General features: G+C 43.2%; 1 protein-coding gene across 4 annotated transcripts in view; it reads left to right on the forward strand.

The window, feature by feature from the left end:
* Positions 1-15,710, forward strand: part of nipbla (NIPBL cohesin loading factor a) — a 42,914-nt gene that overhangs the window by 11,929 nt on the left and 15,275 nt on the right. For 2 of the 4 annotated variants that reach the window (XM_080434205.1, XM_080434206.1), the window contains exons 10-22: positions 261-482; positions 1,116-1,361; positions 1,979-2,739; positions 3,257-3,470; positions 10,730-10,942; positions 11,447-11,638; positions 11,824-11,982; positions 12,273-12,373; positions 12,847-12,933; positions 13,847-14,078; positions 14,366-14,517; positions 14,700-14,780; positions 15,511-15,611. In XM_080434205.1, coding sequence (XP_080290331.1) covers positions 261-482; positions 1,116-1,361; positions 1,979-2,739; positions 3,257-3,470; positions 10,730-10,942; positions 11,447-11,638; positions 11,824-11,982; positions 12,273-12,373; positions 12,847-12,933; positions 13,847-14,078; positions 14,366-14,517; positions 14,700-14,780; positions 15,511-15,611 — 2,761 coding nt within the window. The remainder of the gene's footprint in view (positions 1-260; positions 483-1,115; positions 1,362-1,978; positions 2,740-3,256; positions 3,471-10,729; positions 10,943-11,446; positions 11,639-11,823; positions 11,983-12,272; positions 12,374-12,846; positions 12,934-13,846; positions 14,079-14,365; positions 14,518-14,699; positions 14,781-15,510; positions 15,612-15,710) is intronic. The other 2 variants (XM_080434207.1, XM_080434208.1) reach the window with 1 other exon arrangement.

Here is a 15,710-nt window from a genome sequence, read left to right on the forward strand (position 1 = left end):
AGTACAAATAGACATATCCTCTCACTATAGGAACAGCATAATCTGCTCTTTACAGCTCACATTAATCACAAAATGTGCACAAATAAAGAGCAGTTTGATGGCCCCCAAGGATCTTAGTCATTTTGTTTAGTTTTTTTCTTTAGTGGTCTGTATGTCACATCCATTTTTTGTTATTGTGACAGTATTTCACCTGATCTCATCACCTTTGTATGTTACCCTGAAAAGATGACTCTTTTCATCTTGTCCTTGTTCTCTCCCAGCGGGTTCTCGGCCCCCGCTGATCCTACAGTCGCCCCCTCCCTATGCTGTTTCACCGAGGGAGGGAGGGCCTGACCAGAAACAGCAGCTCCAACAGAGGAAGAAAGGCCCTGCGGTGAAAGAGGAGAAAGACATGTATGACATCGTAAGCTCTCCAAACAAGGACTCCACCAAACTCACTCTCAAGCTATCCAGGGTCAAGTCCAATGAGTCTGACCCACCAGGTAAGTTTTTTGTGCAACAACTTTCAAATGTTAAGTCCATTTAAGAGTTTGATTTGGCTCAACTTGGCAGCCAATGGCCCATGTTTACCCTACCTCTATTTCACACCTCCCATCACTGACTTCATAAAGTATATTCAGTGATGAAACGAAATGCTGCTCTCAGCCCTTAACCCATTGATACCTGGAACGCATCTGTGTCACTTTAGATTTCTTTAGGCTATTCAAAAATAGCAGATATACAAGCTCATAGCGCGGCACCGAGTGCCGCGCTATGAACTTGTAGATCTGCTATTTTTGAAAAATCGTGAAAATTATTTTTTTTACATTTTTTTCCGAAAAACTGTTAGGATTTAGAAAATGTTTAGAAGCGGCCTCAGGTCTTAATGGGTTAACAAAGTACGTCTAATAAATAACTGCGTAGCTCCCATGTGGATAACGTCAGTATATATATAATGAATTACGCTGGAACCTTGATAACCTGAACTTCCTTGAAATGTACATTCAGTAATTGAAATAATATTCAATTAATTGAAATAGTATATGTGTTCAAGCAGTGTATACTGCTTGCCTTGAACACCCCCCCCCCCTACCAAAACAACTCTTGACAACTGTATATTTTACAATCTTCCCCAGGAGACGGTGTGCCAGGCATGGACTCGGACACCATGGAGGCAGAGCTGGGTTTTCAGCAAGTGCCTGTTCTCCAGCAGAACCTGGGAGCCCGGCAGCAGCAGGCCTCCCAGCAGACAGGAGGCGCCAGTGGCCCCCAGCCTCCCTCCTCCCCTTACGACGAGGCTGAGTTGGATGCCCTGGCTGAGATTGAGAGGATAGAGCGAGAGTCGGCTAGTGAGAAATGCTCCAAGGAGGTGCAAGACAAAGGTATGTAGGACACGCAATGGAATACACACACAGCTCTGGAAGAAATTAAGAGACAAAATTATTAGTTTCTCCAGTTTACTATTTACTATTTATAGGTATGTGTTAGAGGCATCTCTCTTGGCATCTGCGACACACATGCCAAGTTTGAAGTCAGTTGGTCGGATGTTGCCCGAGTTATGCCCGGAACATACATACATTATTGATATGTTTGTCTAGATATAAATTGATATTGTTGTCTAGATGTTCTGAAGTATAGAAATATCTGAAGTTGCCCCACTTTTAAGAAACATTTGGAGTGGTCTCTTAATCTTTCCCATAGATGTAGGTAGATTAATGGAAGAATGAAGAGCAATAACTGAACTGGGATTTTAGTTTTTGCACCATTTTTAACTCTGATTACAAATTGTTAATTTCCTAAGAAAGTTTTTTGCATGTCTGGTTTTTGTGTTAGGAAAGCACCAGTAATTCTGACCCAGCCACCGGATTATGCTCTAATCATTATTATGATCAGCATTAGAATTTCAGGGGGTTTCTTTGCCCTTAACTGTCAGATCAGATTTCTCGTTCTTTATTTCAGTCTGTCTTGCACTTCGGTAATTTTTCCATTCTCTCTCCAGACAAGCCGTTAAAGAAGAGGAAGCAGGACAATTTCCCCCTAGAACCGGGAGCAGGGGGGCCAGGTGGCCCCACTGGAGCCCCAGGCAGTGGATCGGCAGGAGGAGGTAACGCCGGCAAGCTGACCCCTCAAGAGGCCTCCGCTGCTGGCAATGGAGCAAGCCGTCCTCCCCTCATGGTGAGCATCGAACTCCAGCATGCAGGCAGGGTTGATGGCCAGCTGGACCCCTGTCTGGCTGCCCCTATCCCAGCCCTGGAGGCCCAGCGCTGGCCTGAAGAACCAGCTAGTGGACCCGCAGCAGCAGAAGGTTCTGACACCGTTCTGCGGCTGAAACCAGACGGTCGACCAGAAGTGATCAAGAACCGATTAGATAAACACGATGGCAGACGAGATGGTCGAGACGCACCAAGGCACCGGCATGATGGGAAACCCTCCTCAGAAAGAAGGGGCGAGCCGCACAAGCCGCCCAGCCGCGGGGAACACGGGCGAGACAGGGACAGAGACTCTGACAAAGAGAAGAGGCATCGAAGCGAAACCGGCAAAGACAGTCGGGATCGGCGGTCGCCTGAGGACCGCTACCGGAATGATCGAGACAAGCCTGGGTTCCGATCCTCCTCTTCTGGAGATCCTGACCGGAGTAGCAGCAGGCCAGACGGACCCAAGCCGGCGTCCTCTGGTCCTAGTGGCAAGATTCCAGACTCGTTCCCCGCTCACCTCCTGGGAGGACAGAGTGGAGCGTTGAAAAATTTCCAGATCCCTAAGGTGATCTGGACTGATCCAAAGAAATACGTATCCACTGATTATTACACCACTGCTGCCTGCAAACTCATTTAACCAAAATCATGCAACTGCTCATTTGCTTCAGTTTTCATTTTAAATCATTGCTATCTTTAAGACTTTTGGGATGGTTAGTAAAATGACATTGGGAGACAATTAGGTTAACTTGTCAGACACTTGGCCTAACCACCTGTTAGTTACCTGTTCGTGTTAAATAGGTGGAAATACATGAATTTGATCAGTTTTTGTCCAGCCAAAAGTGATTTGCCCTAAATCTTCCCGTAAGATGTTGGATACTAACATAATAATCACTAACCTTGACATCACAGAAGCCTATTTTTCCACATTAGACGGGTAATCAGAATCAGCTGTATCCATTGTTTACCATTCAGTTTGAGGACCCAACTTATTTCTTGCTTTCAAACATTGTACAACATTGTCAAACGTTTGTACAAATATGGACCTCTTAACCGTTGCCTCATTTCTTTCCTCTTTTTCTCAGGTGAAACGTGACAAGGATGGTGGTTCGGCAACAGTACCCCAAACCTGGGCCCAACCCAAGGTTAGGCTGGAAAGGCTAGGTCTGATCGAGGACTTTGAGAAGAGGCCTAAGCCTGTGGTGGTGTTGAAGAAGCTTTCCATCGAGCAGGTCCAGAGGATCATCAGGCACAGCAGATCTGGACGAAACAGGCCCTCCTCAGGGAAGTCCGGCAAAAGTAAGGACAATCTTTCATAGCCTTTCTTATTTTTGCTCATAGAGACAATGTGCTCTCCTAAACCTCTTTTTTATACTTGATTATTTTTGAGCGGTGCAACCGCTCCTGTAAGAGGGTTTAGGACCCATCCGTGATGAAAGTTTTTCTTTCCGTCGAGAAAATTTGTCTTTCGCTGTGACGCCATGCTGTGGAAAACACGCCCATAGGCTAAGCTTTGCAGGACGTGCTGTGATTGGCTAGCGAGACACATGATGAAATTAACTTCAAACTTCGCAGACGCGCTGTGATTGGCTAGCAAGGCGCATGATGAAATTAATAATAATGTAAAAAAATGTAGCCTACAATGTAAAATGTAGGCTAAGCTTTGCAGGACGTGCTGTGATTGGCTAGCGAGACACATGATGAAATTAACTTCAAACTTCGCAGGACGTGCTGTGATTGGCTACCGAGATGCATGATGAAATTAATAACTCATAAATAGCACCGCTCACTTCACACTGGGTGTGATTTTTTTAAACATACAGAGCAGTTAGTTAGTTAGTTCTTCAAACTGTTTGTTTGTGTGCACCTTTTAACTTTTACCTTCATTGCCTTGGATTTTATCTATAAGTGTTTTTAATCACGACGGAAGGAGTGTACTTGAGGGTCTATGCTGTTGTTTGGACTCTTTATTTATTCTTTTAAAGAGATTTTTGGGGATTTTTGCCTTGACAGATTACAGTAGGCTGACAGGAAATGGGGAGAGAGATGGGGGGGGGGGGGTGGGGGTGAAATGTAGCAAAGGTTGTCTGGATCGGGAGTCGAACCCGCGACACACTGTCAGGCTGGCATTGCAGCCTGTTTGGCCTCTTTTAACCCATTTTGGGCGGGAACCCCTATTTGTAACTATACCTTTCAAGACGGGAACCCCTTTTGGGGTTCAAAAATGTACAATATATAGCAACATTTTTTTTTTTGTAATTTTAGAAGTTTTTCAGAAAACTTAGGTAAGGATTTAGAAGGCATTTTTAGATACGGCCTCAGGTCTAAATGGGTTAAGCCGATGTGCCTATGGGGACATCATGATGGCAGCAGCGAGGATGTACACAGCTGTGTATCACTTGCCCTTATACCACTGGCAGCAAGTGACAATGTTATGCACACTCCCCCTGGTAGCTACACAATAATACCTTCAATTCTGCAACAAGCGGTATACTCTCCAAAAAGCACTACAACTCCGACTGAGGAAATATGGGCTGAGCAACAGATGCCAGCTCCCACCGTTCTCAGCAAACTATCCTCATTTTAAATGTACAATGCATTCGCAAAAGGATGGATGAACTGGATGCTCATGCCAGATGTATGCCTGACTTTAGAGATGCAAGAACGCTGCCTTTTACCAAGATGTGGCTGGGAGATGCGGATGGCAATGAGGATCACATGATCTGCTTTTTTGTACCCTGTTCGGATGGATCGGTCGCATCTCAAACAAACAAATCCACCAGAGGCGGAGTATGTTTCTACATCAGTGAGAGGTTCTGTAACGCTAATGATCCGGGAGAAAATATGTACCTTTGTCCGACCTTGAACAGTAATGCCTGATTTATACTGATTGTACACCAGTGTGACACACCGGAAATAGCAGACGTACAACCTCAGCTTGTAGATCTGCTATCTTCCAATTCCAAGTAACCAAATCTAAATCGGGCATTACCCATCTCACATTGCCCTTGTACTTGCAGAGAGAATTTCTCCAGCTCTTCTTCACCCATGTCAGCATTCATCCTAGGGATGTGCATCAAATCAAATTTGAAAATTCTACTGTTCGGGAGAATCCCCCTCCCCCCTCACCACCACTTAAGCTCGGCAAGAGTGTTTGTGTGTCTGTTTTCTGCAAAGAGGCTCATAACAACTGTGTTCTGGCTGGTTTGCTCACTTTGCTGATGCTGTTTCTGCCTAAGCGCCTGTGTTGCTATAGTGCTGTTTCTGTCTAAGCGCCTGTTTTGGTTGCTGTAGTACTGTTTCTGTCTTAAGCGCCTGTGTTGCTGTAGTACTGTTTCTGTCTTAAGCGCCTGTGTTGCTGTAGTACTGTTTCTGTCTTAAGCGCCTGTGTTGCTGTAGTACTGTTTCTGTCTTAAGCGCCTGTGTTGCTGTAGTACTGTTTCTGTCTTAAGCGCCTGTGTTGGTGTAGTGCTGTTTCTGTCTTAAGCACCTGTGTTGCTGTAGTACTGTTTCTGTCTTAAGCGCCTGTGTTGGTTGCTGTAGTGCTGTTTCTGTCTAAGCACCTGTGTTGCTGTAGTGCTGTTTCTGTCTTAAGCACCTGTGTTGCTGTAGTACTGTTTTTGTCTAAGCGCCTGTGTTGCTGTAGTAGTCTGTTTCTGTCTAAGCACCTGTGTTGCTGTAGTAGTCTGTTTCTGTCTAAGCACCTGTGTTGGTTGCTGTAGTCTAAGCGCCTGTGTTGCTGTAGTGCTGTTTCTGTCTTAAGCGCCTGTGTTGCTGTAGTACTGTTTCTGTCTAAGCGCCTGTGTTGCTGTAGTACTGTTTCTGTCTAAGCACCTGTGTTGGTTGCTGTACTGTTTCTGTCTAAGCATCTGTGTTGCTGTAGTGCTGTTTCTGTCTTAAGCGCCTGTGTTGCTGTTTCTGCCTAAGCGCCTGTGTTGCTGTAGTACTGTTTCTGTCTAAGCGCCTGTGTTGCTGTAGTACTGTTTCTGTCTAAGCGCCTGTGTTGCTGTAGTGTAAATCCTGAATATGAATTCTTGCCTTCCGGCCAAAGGTTATAGACCCCTGTAGCTAAAAACAATAGGTACAAATTCTCATTTGTACCTACTTCCATTCGTGCCATCAATAACAGCAGCAGGAGGAGGTAGCTATGAGTAGCTATTATCTGTGTTGGAGTTACGATTTTCTTACTATCTGCTGTAACATAAATTGCCCAATTTGGGACATAATAAACTTGAACTTGAACTTGTTGTTTCTGTCTAAGCACCTGTGTTGCTGTAGTGTTGTTTCTGTCTAAGCACCTGTGTTGCTGTAGTGTTGTTTCTGTCTAAGCACCTGTGTTGCTGTAGTGCTGTTTCTGTCTAAGCACCTGTGTTGCTGTAGTGTTGTTTCTGTTTAAGCGCCTGTGTTGCTGTTTCTGCCTAAGCACCTGTGTTGCTGTAGTACTGTTTCTGTCTAAGCGCCCGTGTTGCTGTAGTGCTGTTTCTGTCTTAGAGCCTGTGTTGCTGTAGTGCTGTTTCTGTCTAAGAACCTCTGTTGCTGTAGTACTGTTTCTGTCTAAGCGCCTGTGTTGGTGTAGTACTGTTTCTGTCTAAGCGCCTGTGTTGTTGTAGTGCTGTTTCTGTCTAAGCGCCTGTGATGTTGTATTGCTGTTTCTGTCTAAGCACCTGTGTTGCAGTAGTACTGTTTCTGTCTAAGAACCTGTGTTGGTGTAGTGCTGTTTCTGTCTAAGCGCCCGTTTTGCTGTAGTGCTGTTTCTGTCTAAGAACCTGTGTTGGTGTAGTGCTGTTTCTGTCTAAGCGCCCGTGTTGCTGTAGTGCTGTTTCTGTCTAAGTGCCTGTGTTGCCGTTTCTGTCTAAGCGCCTGTGTTGCTGTAGTACTGTTTCTGTCTAAGAACCTGTGTTGCTGTTGTACTGTTTCTGTCTAAGCGCCTGTGTTGCTGTAGTACTGTTTCTGTCTAAGAACCTGTGTTGCTGTTGTACTGTTTCTGTCTAAGCGCCTGTGTTCGTGTAGTACTGTTTCTGTCTAAGAACCTGTGTTGCTGTAGTACTGTTTCTGTCTAAGCGCCTGTGTTGGTTTAGTACTGTTTCTGTCTAAGCGCCTGTGTTGTTGTAGTGCTGTTTCTGTCTAAGCGCCTGTGATGTTGTATTGCTGTTTCTGTCTAAGAACCTGTGTTGCTGTAGTACTGTTTCTGTCGAAGCGCCCGTGTTGCTGTAGTGCTGTTTCTGTCTAAGAGCCTGTGTTGCTGTAGTACTGTTTCTGTCTAAGTGCCTGTGTTGGTGTAGTACTGTTTCTGTCTAAGTGCCTGTGTTGCTGTAGTGCTGTTTCTGTCTAAGAACCTGTGTTGCTGTAGTACTGTTTCTGTCTAAGTGCCTGTGTTGGTGTAGTACTGTTTCTGTCTAAGCGCCTGTGTTGCTGTAGTACTGTTTCTGTCTAAGGGCCCGTGTTGCTGTAGTGCTGTTTCTGTCTAAGAACCTGTGTTGCTGTAGTACTGTTTCTGTCTAAGCGCCTGTGTTGGTGTAGTACTGTTGCTGTCTAAGCGCCTGTGTTGTTGTAGTACTGTTGCTGTCTAAGCGCCTGTGTTGTTGTAGTACTGTTTCTGTCTAAGCGCCTGTGTTGGTGTAGTACTGTTGCTGTCTAAGTGCCTGTGTTGTTGTAGTGCTGTTTCTGTCTAAGCGCCTGTGATGTTGTATTGCTGTTTCTGTCTAAGCACCTGTGTTGCTGTAGTACTGTTTCTGTCTAAGAACCTGTGTTGCAGTAGTACTGTTTCTGTCTAAGAACCTGTGTTGGTGTAGTGCTGTTTCTGTCTAAGCGCCTGTGTTGCTGTAGTGCTGTTTCTGTCTAAGAACCTGTGTTGGTGTAGTGCTGTTTCTGTCTAAGTGCCCGTGTTGCTGTAGTGCTGTTTCTGTCTAAGCGCCTGTGTTGCCGTTTCTGTCTAAGTGCCTGTGTTGCTGTAGTACTGTTTCTGTCTAAGAACATCTGTTGCTGTTGTACTGTTTCTGTCTAAGCGCCTGTGTTGGTGTAGTGCTGTTTCTGTCTAAGAACCTGTGTTGGTGTAGTGCTGTTTCTGTCTAAAAACCTGTGTTGCTGTAGTACTGTTTCTGTCTAAGAACCTGTGTTGCTGTTGTACTGTTTCTGTCTAAGCGCCTGTGTTCGTGTAGTACTGTTTCTGTCTAAGCGCCTGTGTTGTTGTAGTGCTGTTACTGTCTAAGCGCCTGTGATGTTGTATTGCTGTTTCTGTCTAAGCACCTGTGTTGCTGTAGTGCTGTGATTGAAAACTAACAAAACTGTCAGATACTAGGGCTCTTGATTAACTGACAGCTGGAGTGTCATCAAATAGCTGCTACCAGCAGTGTTGAGCTCTCTGAAATGTGCAACTACTGCTCTGTGTATAGATCAATCTGGTGTTTTGAGTGCTATGATATGATATATCTTCAAATGTGCATTTGTGTTGTTGAGTTGTGGTGGTAGCCACTGGTAGGCCAATTTGGTGTTGCACAGTTGCATTTGACCTTGTTTAAATTACTTAATTTCATTATTGTTCCACACAGAACTTCTGTTCCAATCTCTCCATCTTTTGTAATGCTGTGTATCGCCCTCTCGTGTTAAAGTGTCTGTAACGTATGTGTGTTGGAGAGAGAGTGTGGCTGCGCTGTGTAGCACCCTCTCTTCTTCAAAGTTGAAATGTAAAATCCAACAACCGGCGTAGCGAATAATTAATCAGTGGCCATTTACTGTGCAGCATTTGCCTATGCCTTGTCCTGGAGCCCGATCTACAAGCCCATCTGTAAGCGACGAGAGCAAACAGTAAAAACGCTGGTCAAAACAAACTTTGCCCTCTTACAAGCTTGCTTTGATTGTACAGATTGAGATGTCTTTTACAGTTCATGCTCTGACTTAAACAAACTTTCTTCTTAGTATCCCTCTGTGTGGACACTAGGGGTGCAGCGGTTTTCGGTTTCGGCCCTGTACGCTTCAATATAATTTTATGAATTCGGTTTTTCGGTTTAGCAAAACTCCCGGATTCCCTGCTGGTGTTGCTCGCCAAAACAGCCGATCCACAAGCATCACGAGTCGCGACACATCGGGAGCTTGTAGATCGTCCATAGGTCACCTATAAGGTGACACCATCGGATTAATAAATGAGCATAATGATTAGCCTACCTGACGTTGTTGTTGTCCTACCACTCGTAGCAGGAGCTCATTAAAAGTTATTTCCGTCAGACCAGTCCCAAGAAAGGACTGTAGATAGGAACTCTTAGGAACTCTTCTTGTAAGCGTTATAAGCGTAACATCCTTAAATCCTTATGCAGAGATTAAATGCTGATGTTTAATTGCTGTAAACTAAACTTTGAAGTGATGTTTTTCTTTGCGACAGTATCTCCCCCTCTTCCCTGCACATCCCTGCATATCCCCCTCTTCCCTGTGTGAGGCAAAGTGACATATTTTTTTTTGCCTTGAGCATAATAATGAAAGTAATGTCCGCAATATAAGGTAATTATTCTCCTTGAAAAAAAAAAGTCAGAAAATACTGGAATGTGTCTAAATAGATTTTTTCTTATTGCTAATAAGTCAAATAAAGATTTATTTTTTTATGAAGTTTGAACTGAACCGCTGCACCCCTAGTGGACACCAATATTTCTGTAAAAACATTACTGGCAATAGTCATAAAGGGTAAAAAAAATACCAGAGAAAGAAATGAGGAATTATATAAGAAAAGCAAAAATAATGTATTGGAATAATGTGGAACATTAGTACAGTAGTGGTGATCTTCTGGCAGCTTGCAGGGGAATCAAAGTCATGTCCTTGGTCACTCAGAGAGCCAGTGAAAGGAAAACTCTTACAATATATTTTTTTTGTACATCTCCCTCCTTGATTGTGATATTATTATCAGGCAGGAATGTGTTGGGGCCTTTTAAGTGTAAACATCAAGAAAGGCCTCTGGCCCGCAACACATTTGTGAGCTTGTATTTTATCTGCTGGTTTCACAGCCTCACGGTAAAAGATAGAAACAGCAACATTGTTGTCGGAGTGAAATAAAGATATCTGAATTATTTATGCAACCAACAAATCCTCTAATGCAGCTAGCATTTGGGCTTCTTCTGGATATGTTCTTTAAAGTACATTTCTCTGTGTGACCATCTAACAGGGTTTTGATACTTCATGTTGTTTGCCTCTAATTACTTTCAGAGATTTCTGGGCGGGGCATATTTATTATAAACACACCATCCAGTCAACCCCAAATTGGAATTATGTGTTGAGGTGCCTCAAGTCCTTTCACTTCTGCCCAGAAGATGCTATGCATAAATGCGTAGCATTTCACCGTATGTTGTAGAAATGCTATTCACCCCAGCTTCCTCACGTCCTCACAGCCATTGTTATTGTTGGGAATGTTTTATTTTATTTTTTTAATTATCTGGTCTTTATGGTTTAACAAGAATATTTACCATAACGTTATAGATTTTATTCTACATTTAGCCATTTGATGTCTCTTTGCACAAGCTGCTCGTAAATAATTGCCCCTAGGATTAACAAAGTTGTTTTGAATTTGACACATATAGGAGGACCTAAACTTGACATCCTGTCTACACCAACAGGTGGTATGGACCCGAATGTTCTGAAGGACCTTCCCCCAGAACTGCGGGCAGAAATTGAGTCCACCATGCCACTCTGTGAAAGGGTCAAGATGAACAAGAGGAAACGAAGCACTGTCAATGACAAGCCCAAGTATGCAGAGGTCGACTCAGATGATGACTTTGACGCCAATGGAGAATGTGAGTATCTGCTTAAAATGTCTCTTCTCACAGTCCTGTATGTAGAGGAGTCCTGTAAGTAGAGGATCTTAATTCTCAACTTGAAGATTGTATTGTCTTTCAAGTATTGGAGAAAAAAAGACTATAGCAAGGAGTACAAAATGGCTTTTTGCTATGGTGTGTGCAATGTTGTTTGCCCATCTGCACTGAAATGTGATCTTTTTTTTAAAAGATTTTGTTTTTGGTCTTTTATGCCTTTAAAGAAGGTTTAAAGAAGGTCTATGGGATCGGGATTCGAACCCGCGACACGCTGTCAGGCTGGCATTGCACCCTAGGGTGCCTGGACCGCCATGCTGCGGCCCAGGCCCTGAAATGTGATAATTTATAAACCACACTAATTAGGCAGGTTGATTATAGGAATGGCCTCTTGCCCGTCAATTTTGATTATTTGTCCATTCTGTCAAAACGGTTCCCAATGCTAATTGTTGACAGCTTTGCCTGACCTTTTTATTTTTGTATTTTCAGCTGCAAGGAAGCGCCATCGTCGTGACAAAGGGGACAAGGCCTGGGAGGCTGAGGAGCCTAGGGAGCGTCGGGGTTCAGGGGAGCATCGGAAAAGCGGAGGGTTCCGAGACAGCCGGCGAGGCTCAGGCAGTCGCTACCGGGATTCCTCCGATGAGGACTCGCCCCAACCACCACCACCCACCATGAGTGAAGGTCAGTGTCCAAACTGTATTCATGACAGCTATGCTTCTTTTCCTATTGCAATTAATATGGCATGAATGTCAAATGGATCTTGTATCTTCCAATTCAAGATGAAACGCACAGAATCTCCAAAAGCTACAAATCTAAGTTATAAATCCAAACCAAACCTAGAGCCGTTTTTTGTCATGATGTCTCAGTTGCCAGAAAGATGAAGGAGAAGCAGAAGCAGAAGAAAAGGAAAGCGTATGAACCCAAGTTGACCCAAGAAGAACTGATGGACTCTTCAACGTTCAAGAGGTTCTTGAACAGTATCGATAACATACTGGAGAATCTTGAGGACATGGACTTTAACAATGGTAAATGTTGTAATAGTTATTTGGTCTCAATCATCAACTGTATCTAAATTTGTGTGATGTATTCTGTTCTGTTGAATGGTTCATGTTTCATAAAAGTAGCATGTAAGTAAAGCTTTTTATTTAATAAATCCTGTTTGGTTTCAATAAAGGTATCAGTGTTATTTTATTATATAGTATTATATTAAAATTGATCAAATTGTATTTGATTTTATTTACTCCGAACAATTCTAATTGTGTGTGTGTGTGTGTGTGTGTGTGTGTGTGTGTGTGTGTGTGTGTGTTTCTAACAGATGACGATGACATCCCTCAGGAATTGTTGTTAGGCAAACACCAGTTGAGCGAGCTGGGCAGCGAGTCAGCCAAGATTAAGGCCATGGGCATCTCCAGCAGGGTACTATTTACTATCTAGATCCAAGTAGAAAATATATTTAAAATATATGTTTTTTTATTCTTTACTTAAGCAAAATGAGGCTTTGGTAGAGGCTTGGTTTGTTTAGTTACGATCCACTTAGATTGCATTTGTTTATGTCCTAAAATAGTGACTTTGAGACCTGTTTGACCTTGCAATCAATGCAAGTCAATCCGGAGGCTATTTTGAATGATCAATTTCTAATAAATGGAGTAACTATTGAAAATATCTCTCCCAATATTTCTAGTTGCATCATAGCAAGGGAACTACACAACCCAAACCTCTACCAAAGTGTCATTTTGCTTTTAAAAGCATATTATGCTCATAGTATTCTATCAACAATCTGTTTATTTTCCCTTTACCGTTTGTTTTACAGATTAACGCTCAGGTAGATGGATGTTTGATGTCTTTTGATGTCGGGCTACCTCCTCCTAACTTCCTCTCTATTGTTGCAGATCCCATCAGACAAACTGGTTAAGCTACTGAACATTCTGGAGAAGAACATCCAGGATGGATCCAAGCTCACCACCTTGATGAACCCAGTGAGTTCCTCTTATTTCTATCTACTTCAACTACGTTTCTCCTCATACAGTTAAGGAGCTTGCCCACTGAGCCCGAATTATTCTTCTGAAATTGTCGTACGTTAAAATAAATACGACCTCACGTTGTGTCTAACACGTTTACACACTGCCCCCGAAATTGTCGTCCGTCATAAAAACTTTCGTACCAGGTAAACATTTTTGTGTTTTTTGCAGTATCTTGTCTATAATGTTGCATTGTTTTGAGGCTGTAACATACGCAGCTAATAGAATAATGCACATCGGACTGCAGTGTGCATGGTGGGTGTGTGTAACGATTTTTATCGGATGGATTAAAAAACTCCTTTAACACATTGAATGCCAATCGCGTAGATCTACGCGAACCTATTTAAAGCCGCAGCGTGCCAGTCGCGTAGATCTACGCGAACCGCCGATTCCCATTGAAATTGCCCCAGGTGCACTTTCCGATTTTTTTTGATCCATTTCCGTTTCCGGTTTCCGGTCGGAAACAGAATTATTCGGGTTCCGTTTTTTTCGATCGTATCCGCTTCCTGTCTGGGATCCTGTTTAAAACTCGATTTTCTCGGTTGTTGTTTTTCTCCTCGCTGATCACTGTTTACCGTTGATCGGCTGTATCTTCAAGATGGCGGCACGGATTTGGAAACTATTTTCGCTGGCCGTTTCTCACGGATCCGCCGTGTGTTTAGAACCAAATGAACGCGCACTTTTAACTTATTTAGCGAGGTCTGTGGCGACATGAAAAAAACTAAAAAACAACAATAAAACGCTGGCACTGGTGAGTACATTATGAGATTAAACTCTGGCATGGAATGTGTTAAGCACAAAATGTATAGCATGCGGGTCAAAAACTAGAAAGGTTAAACCATTTCTTAACTGAGTTTTTACGTCTGCACAGGACCAGGATGGAGAGGATGAGGAGAGGCTTTGGAGAGACCTGATCATGGAGAGAGTCACCAAGTCGGCTGACGCTTGTCTGACTGCACTCCACATCATGACCTCAACACACATGCCCAAGGCCGTGTACATTGAAGACGTTATAGAGCGTGTGCTGCAGTACTGCAAGTTTCACCTGCAAAACACACTGTATCCGCAGTATGACCCCGTCTACAGGGTTGACCCTCACGGAGGTGAGAATAGGGCAAAACAGCAAGTGCCCTTTTTTTTTCTTTCCACAGCCCCGGTTTACAGCAAGAATGGAGAAATAAGGAGAGGATAGACATGTCACTTTCTTGGTCCTGGAATTCCAAGTCCACTTAGAGTGAGCTTGACGGATCAGCTATTATATAGCTATTAACCCAAAAAACATTACCAGAGTAGGTCCTACAGAGTAGTCTGCAAAATTTGTGTTGCAGAAAATGTTCTACTTTGTTTGTCCAGATAAACTAAGCTTGAAAATTACTTCTTTCATTTACAGGTGGTATATTGAGTTCCAGAGCGAAGCGAGCTAAATGCTCTACACATAAGCAGCGTGTGATCATCATGCTGTACAACAAAGTGTGTGACATTGTCAGCAACGTCTCTGAGCTGCTGGAGATTCAACTGCTCACAGATACCACCATCCTCCAGGTAACTGCTGGACACAATACAATGATGGCATTATTTGATCAATTGTTTGTCCGAACAGACTTTAAATGGAAAGCAGATGATATGATATTGACTTTCTCCTAATCTCTCCTCAACTCACTTTTCTTCCTTATTTTACTCTTTCCCTTTCTCCCTTCTCATCTATTTCCTCTGCTTTGTTCCAGATTTCTTCAATGGGGATCACTCCATTCTTTGTGGAGAATGTCAGTGAGCTTCAGTTGTGTGCCATCAAACTGGTTACAGCAGTAAGTATTGTTTAATTTTTTTCAAGTGCCAAGTATAGCAGAGCACTGGTGGTCAATCTTTTTTGGTGTTTCATAACTTCTAAAAGCAAAGGGAGATCTACTTGAAATCTCCTTTTATTCAATTAAATTAAACTAAATGTTTTTTCCTTTCTGAACTTTTTTTGTGCTGTGGACAACAACAATCCGAGACAAACTCAACATGATCAGTTACTGTATGTTTGTAAACATTGAATTCAGGGTTTTCCCTAATGGGCACAGCGCCTACATTTTTTGCGCAGTGCCCAAGCCAAATTAATTGGAAATAAGAAGTTTTTTTTTTTGATATGCTCAAGCAACAAAAATCTACCTAATAAAAAGTTTTGCCTGTCAATGGGTCTGTTTCGTTACCTGGGCTGAAATGTTGTTCAGGTTAACAGTTGATTTTCTTTAGAACCAGACCTTCCATCTTTCTCCTGTCTGGTCCACTCTGTGGTACAGCGAGCTGGATTCAGTCCAGAGTAGCATTATCCCTGGTGTAGCATATAATATTGCGTCGATGTGCCGTAATGATAATAGAGGAGATTGAATATGAATGTCCAAACTGGCCCGCCCGCCCGCCCCATATTTACCAGCGACACAGCTCCTCAAAAAGCCAGGGAAAACCCTGGAATTGTTGAACAGATGATCAAGCAGTTTCTATGAACTATCCTTCCTAAGTTTAAGACCAACCTCACCTGTCTTCCAACTCCAGGTCTTCTCACGCTATGAGAAACATCGGCAACTGATCCTGGAGGAGATCTTCACTTCTCTTGCTAGACTGCCCACCAGCAAACGGTCCCTCAGGAACTTTAGGTATGTGGTTTAATGTGTTCATGACTTGGTTTTGCATGTTTATTTTCACCACAGCTAAAGCAAGGGGCATGATGGGCACTCTTAAAGGAACACATCACC

This window comes from Gymnoscopelus braueri (assembly GCF_963280865.1).
Source record: "Gymnoscopelus braueri genome assembly, chromosome: 7".
Classification (NCBI taxonomy): domain Eukaryota; kingdom Metazoa; phylum Chordata; class Actinopteri; order Myctophiformes; family Myctophidae; genus Gymnoscopelus; species Gymnoscopelus braueri.